General features: G+C 44.8%; 1 protein-coding gene across 1 annotated transcript; it reads right to left on the minus strand.

The window, feature by feature from the left end:
- Nucleotides 1-965: 965 nt before the first annotated feature.
- Nucleotides 966-1,910, minus strand: LOC133366228 (olfactory receptor 10S1-like). The gene has a single exon (XM_061589089.1). The coding sequence runs from the start codon at nucleotides 1,908-1,910 to the stop codon at nucleotides 966-968; it is 945 nt and encodes a 314-aa protein (XP_061445073.1).
- Nucleotides 1,911-6,781: the final 4,871 nt, after the last annotated feature.

Raw genomic sequence — 6,781 nt, forward strand, 5'->3', positions numbered from 1 at the left:
CCATGATTTTTTAAAGTTGAATAATATTACTTTAAATGTATGGTGTGAATTAGGGATGTGCCAGAATTCCTCCCAATTTGGATATGGTACTGAATTTTCCATTAATTCACCTATCATTGTGAAATGGATTTTTATGTAGCGATCTTACATAGATATTTTCGTAAACAGATTTTTCAGAAAAAGAAAGAAGTCCGCCTCTAAAATATTGATGTTAAGAATGATAATTTTATTGACATATCCTTTCATTCATTGATATTTCCTTTCAAAATATTGATATTAAACACGGATTGGTATAAACAGCAGCTAATGGACAAAGAACAAACCTGAATTGACAGAATGCTTCTGAACCGGCACCACCCAACAGTTCCCATCCCAAGTGTCAATGCAGCCAAAGTGGGGCTTCCCTTGGGATTGGTCTAGAAGCTGCAGCTGGGGCAAAACGTTGCAGCGCAGTTGCTGAGTGGGGCACCTGCATGCATGCATGCCTGTGCTGAGGGAACGGCGCTGGCTGGGGATCAGTGACCAGGCCAGGTTCAAGGTCTTGTTTCTAACGTGTAAAGCCCTGAACAACTCAGGATCAGGTTACCTGAAAGACCACCTGATCAAGACTTGTGAGATCACTTAGATCATCTGGGGAAAATCCACTCATAGCAACATACCCTACAGCAGCCTTTCCCAATCAGGGTGCCTTCAGATGTTGTTGGACCACAATTCCCATCTTTCCTGACCATTGGCAATGCTGGCTGAGGCTGATGGGAGTTGTGGTCCAACAACATCTGGAGGCACACTGCTTGGGAAAGGCTGCCCTACAGGATATCACAAGGGGGTGACCACAACATTATTTATTTATTGTTCAATAGATATGGGGCAGATGCATGGCTCATAATGACTAGAAGCCTGTGCTCCTATTGTGCTCCTAAACCTGTGCTGAGCTTCTTCACCCCGTGGAATCTGAGTGCCCCACCCTATCTATCCTGAGAAGCTATATGCCTACCAGACAACTTCCTCAGTGCCCTTTGGACCTCCTTGTTCCTCATTGTGTATATGAATGGGTTCAACATGGGAGTGATGATGGTGTAGAACACAGCCACTGTCCCATAGGTGGAGTCGCTTGAAGATGGGTGCATGTATATAAAGACTGGAGGCCCGAAGTATAAAAGCACCAAGGTAAGGTGAGCACTGCAAGTTGAGAAGGCCCGGCGCCTTCCCTCTGTCGTTTTGATTTTCAAAATGGCAGAAGCAATGTAGGCGTAGGAGATGCATATGAGCGCAAAGCAGCCAGCAGCCACAACCCCAATGTTGACCAGTATGACGGTATGGTTCACCGCCGTGTCGGCACAGGCTAGTTTCAGAACTGGAGGTATATCACAAAAGAAGTAGTCAACTCGGTTTGGACCGCAGTAGGGAAGACGAAAAGTGAGGCTGGTGTGGATCGCAGCATGAAATGAACCAGCGAACCAGGTCACAGCTGCAAGCCCAGAGCAGATTCTGCGGTTCATTAGCGTGGCGTAGTTCAACGGGCGGCAAATGGCAAGATAGCGGTCATAAGCCATGACGGTGTAGAGGAAACACTCGGTGCTTCCTATAAACTGGAAAGCACATAGCTGGATGACACAGCCTCCAAAGGAGATGGTCCTGTAGCTCAACATTATGAAGCCTGCCAAGAGATTGGGCACGGTGACGGAGGAGAGACAGATGTCTAGGAAGGAGAGGTTGCAGAGGAAAAAATACATGGGAAGACCATGCAGCTGGGGTTCAAGCAAGATGGTGACCAGGATGAGGAGGTTCCCCAGAATGGTCAGCAAGTAGATGACCAAGAAGAGGAAGAAGAAGAGAAGAGGGAGTTCTGCTGTGTTTGGCAGCCCCCCAAGGATGAAGACCTTCACTTCAGTTTGGTTATTTGGATCCATCTGATAGGGCAGGAGCCAAGGGCCAAAGCCAGTAATCAGAACCAAAGAGAAAGACAGGACCAAAGATGATCAAAGGATGCAAGAACATGCCCAGAGCTCAGATTAGCCTTGTTGCTTGAGCAAGCTTAACCAGAACAAAAAGCCATCTTTTGCTCGTTGACCAGGTTGGGTGGCTGTGGTCAGCCTGAAGATTTTAAATTGCCAAGGCCCATGCTGCAACATGCAGTTCAGTGGCTCACCAGATGGGGCAGCAACACACAGGTCTAAAGGCTCACAGTCTGAGCTCCAAAGCTCCTAACAGGAGAAAGAAAAGTATCTTAGTCATTCAAATGAAGAACAGAAAATAGTAAAAGTCACTAGTGTGGTGTAATGGTTAAGATGGTGGACTATGACCTGGGAGACCAGGGTTCAAATCCCCACACAGCCATGAAGCTCACTGGGTGATGTTGGGCCACTCACTGCCTCTCAGCCTCAGAGGGCGGCTATGGGAAACCCCCTCTGAATACCGCTTACCATGAAAACCGTATTCATATGGTCACCATAAGTCAGAATCAACTTGAAGGCAGTCAATTTCATTTTTCATTAACTCTAGCTATCTATCTTAACTAACACAAGTATATAGGTTTCCCTAACGAAATAAAATGTCACACAAATTGAAATTTAGCCAATTTGAAAAATTTAAATAATATCCAAAATCTCAAAATTTGAAATTAATTTTCACATTGTCTTGATGAATATTAAAACACTGATGTTTAAGAGTGGAATTGACAGTCACAACCCTGAATTTCCAGGAACTTCTGCCCAAATTTCATCAGCATTTTAATGTTCTACACTAATGTCAAATTGAATTCCCTCATGTTTCAGAGGGACACTTTCCTGCCTTTGTCATGGCCACTCATACAATGACTGCAATGAGAGTCTCTGACCTTCAGACCCCTGTCAAGTTTCCTGGACCAGCTTGCAATGGGAACAACGATAGCATCGTTCCCATTGCATTCTGGTCTAGGAACACAGTAGGAGGCTGTAGACTGGACATCCTCTGGGCTTGTCACAATCACTGTACAAGTGGATGTGATGAGACTTTTTTTCCCGAAAGGGAACAAAAGAGAAGAACCCCATCAGCTCCCTCATCTTCTACATGAGACAGCATGGTGAGAAAAGGGTTCAAATCCCCACTCAGTCATCAAGCTCACTGGGTGACCGTGGCCAGTCACAATGTCTCAGCCTAACCTACCTCCCAGGGTTGTTGTGAGGATAAGAATGTGAGGGGAGTAGCATGCACACCATCTTGAGCCTTCAAGGAAAGGTGGGTTAGAAATGTAATAATAAATAAATAAATAAATAAATAACGGCGGGGGGGAAATCCTGCAAACTTCATCTGCTTTCCCTCCCAAAAGCACCTGATGTCCCCCCTCCTCCCATTTTGCAGGAGAAATCTCATGGAAACAGGTGGAGTTGGTTTCAACCTACCTTTAGCTGTAATTGCTCAATGCTGACAAAAAAGAACAAGGAATACATACTCCAACCTCTCCTCCCCCCCCCAAAAAAAATCATAGAACTTTGCCCACCTGACGTCAAATCTTTGATGGTGGCTTCCCCTGCACACAAGTTGCTGGATAAATCTGGACAGAAGAGTTTGGACCATAGAATAGTAGAGTTGTAAGGGAACTATAAGGCTTTAATCAGCTTTAAGTACTGCTCAATCTTGAACATATCTGGGACAAGGAAGTTGGGCCTCCCAGTTAGACCATCAGAACCCAAGAAGATCCCTCCTGGATCAGGCCAGTGGACCATCTAGTCCAGCTTCCGACTCTCACCATAGTCAACCAGATACCACAATGGGAAGCTGCAAGCAGATCTGAGCACAGCAGCAGTCTCTCCACCTACAGTTTCCAGCAACTAGAATTCAGGGAGATATTTCCAGGAGATCCTGAATGAACCACCAGCTAGGGAGTTTCCCAGATAGTGAATACATGCATATCTTAATAGAAACATGCTTTAGAATTAAGGTTCGTTCACCTTTCATAAAGCTGTACTGAGATGATGGATGCCAGCGTTGCTTTCAATGTGACACATGTTACGACGGGACCTTGAACTTCCTCATGAGCATAGCTCACTAGAAATCCAAGTCCCCAAAAGACAGCAGCAGGATCTTTTGCTGGAGTTACCCGCACATCACCCCCAGAACCTGTATAATTTTACCCTTAACCCAATAACACATACACTGCAAGTAAAATAAAGAGTGGTTTTATTAAGAGAAGGAACAAGGAAAAATATTGCAGTTTACAATTGCAGTTAACAATGAGTAGCTTTCTAACTATTATTCATTCATTCATTCAGCAACACTGGATAGACTAAAGCAAAGAGACTAACCCTATGAACACTTTCACATTAAGCTCACCCACACAGAAAGAAAGAAAAAAGGGAAGGAAAAAGGCCCAGATAGTTGCATATACCTTTCCTGGAGAGTGGCTGCAAGCCTGAAACTGAGAGAGACCTTTCGTATCTAGTCCAATGAGCCAAAAGCTCTGCCCTTGTGTAACCAGCGCTAGAATTGAAAGATCTCACCCAATCCTTAGCTCTGAAGCTCTGCAATTTGTCCCAAAGATGCTAGAGTGCGTTGGTAAGTGAAGCAGCAGCTGGAGCCCTCCAGAAGAGGCACACACTTCCCCTTCTCACTCCTCATGTTTTATATCTTTTCCTAACTAAACTGACCCCAAAGTAAACCCAATGTAAATGTGACCAGGAGGGTGGGAACCCACTCATTTCCTGATAAATTCCCGGATGATAGGTGTGATCTCCCTGCTGTAGATTCCTGATGATTCCTCAAGGTTAAGATCATCATAATCCTTGTGTAAAACAGTTTCTTTGTTTGACAGGAGTTTATCCTGTCTTCTCCAAAGGCTTAGAAATGCACAACACCTCCTAGTTTGAAAGGAGCTATTCTGTTTCCTCCTGATGGCCTAGATTATCATATGCATTTCCTTTGTTTGAAAGGGGCGCCTATTCTTACAGGGTGACAAATCCCAAATTTCCATGAGTCAGGAAGTCTATACCTTCAGGCATTGCAAGATATGTACTCAGAGGTCACAGAGGGGCTGTTTCCCAGGAATCTTTGCTGTTGTAGGCCTTTTCAAACTCTGGTTCACAGAGATGAATCAAAGATTAAAAATTCCAAATATTTGATACCTCATAACACACAGGTCTCGAGTGTCCAGCCTATATACTTGCATAGCCAAAGTCACAGCCATCTGGAGACACAGTACCTGGAGACCCCAGACTCCCTTGCTTAATGTCCAGAGAGAATCAGGAGTGCTCCTGCCTTTAGGGGGGAGACTCTGTGCTCTCTTCCTTTCACTCAATATGACTGATAAAGCAACACTGCGCTTCTGATCTTAGCAGACCCATACCTGGTGGGACCAATATAACATGTGCCTCTGGATATTCTACCAGCATTAACTGATCAATCCCCATTGGTTGAGAGGCTAAGACTGCAGTCTTATAACACAGGGGTAGGAAAGCCTTTTTTTCCTTCCTGAGGGCCACATTCCCTCTGGAAAGCCTTCAAGGGGCCACTTGGCAGCAGTGGGCGGGGCCAGAGGCAAAGGTAAACAGAGAAATGAATCTGAATCTTAGCTTTGCACAGTAAGCTAATTTCTACACACACTTGCATGTCCCCTCCCCATCAACTCATTTGAAATATGGTGTTGGAAGAGAGCTTTGTGGATACCATGGACCATGAAAAAGACAAATAATTGGATGTTAGAACAAATTAAACCAGAACTATCACTAGAAGCTAAAATGATGAAACGGAGGTTATCATGCTTTTCTCATTATGTGTCCATTATGATTCACTAGAAAAGACAATAAGGCTGGGGAAAATAGAAGGGAGTAGAAAAAGAGGAAGGCCAAACAAGAGATGAATTGATTCCATAAAGGAAGCCACAGACCTGAACTTACAAGGTGCTATTTATAACAGATCCTATTGGAAGTTGCTGATTCATAGGGTCACCATAAGTCATAATCAACCTGAAGTCACACCACAACAACAACTTAACCTATGGAATTTGCTCCCACAAGAGGCAGTGATACCCACCACTTTGGATGGCTTTGAAACAGGAGTAAGCAAATTCATGGAGAATAAGGCTTTCAATGGCTACTTACCCAAATGACAGCAACGGTCATCAATTTGAATGGCTTTAAAAGAGGATTAGGCAAATATAAGGAGGAAAAGGCTGTAATCGATGGCTACTAACCCTGATGACTATGTTCTACCTCCACCTTCGGAGGCAGTATGCTTTTGAATTCCAGAAACTAGAAACCTCAAGAGGAGATCGAACTGTTGCACTCAGGCCTTGCTTGTGGGCTTCCCTTACTGGGCATCTGTTTGGCCACTGGGAGAACAGGATGTGGACTAGATGGACCACTGGCCTCATCCAGCAGGGACTTTCTTATATTCTCCATTTAAGCACTCAGGAAGCATTAAAAGGCAATATTCCAGCCAGGCAAAAGCCACGGCAAAGGGGGTAAGGCCTGGGGAGAGTCCCCAGGTCTCAACAAAGAGGCCTAATGTGCTGCATTTGGCCTCAGTGCCTGAGATTCTGCTGCAATAACACTTACCTGGGAGTAAATCCAATTGAACACCAGAGAGGGGGGCTTGCCTCTGAGTAGATGTAGATTATGGGAGTGCACAATATGAATGAGATGCCCCTACCTTTGAACTCACCTCTGCTCAGTAGCAGTATGAGATCATTTCAGAATGAATGGAAGATTGAAGCAAAGTGGATCCATTGGGTCTCCTGGTTGCCTCCATTTTATTTACCCAGAATGCCCCAGACCATGTATCACTTTGGGGGCAAATGGCAGCGCTC

This window comes from Rhineura floridana, chromosome 11, assembly GCF_030035675.1.
Source record: "Rhineura floridana isolate rRhiFlo1 chromosome 11, rRhiFlo1.hap2, whole genome shotgun sequence".
In the NCBI taxonomy this organism is placed as follows: Eukaryota; Metazoa; Chordata; class Lepidosauria; order Squamata; family Rhineuridae; genus Rhineura; species Rhineura floridana.

Excerpts from the sequence above, each read along its gene's own strand:
- LOC133366228 (XM_061589089.1), bottom strand. The coding sequence starts at position 1,910 with ATGGATCCAAATAACCAAACTGAAGTGAAGGTCTTCATCCTTGGGGGG.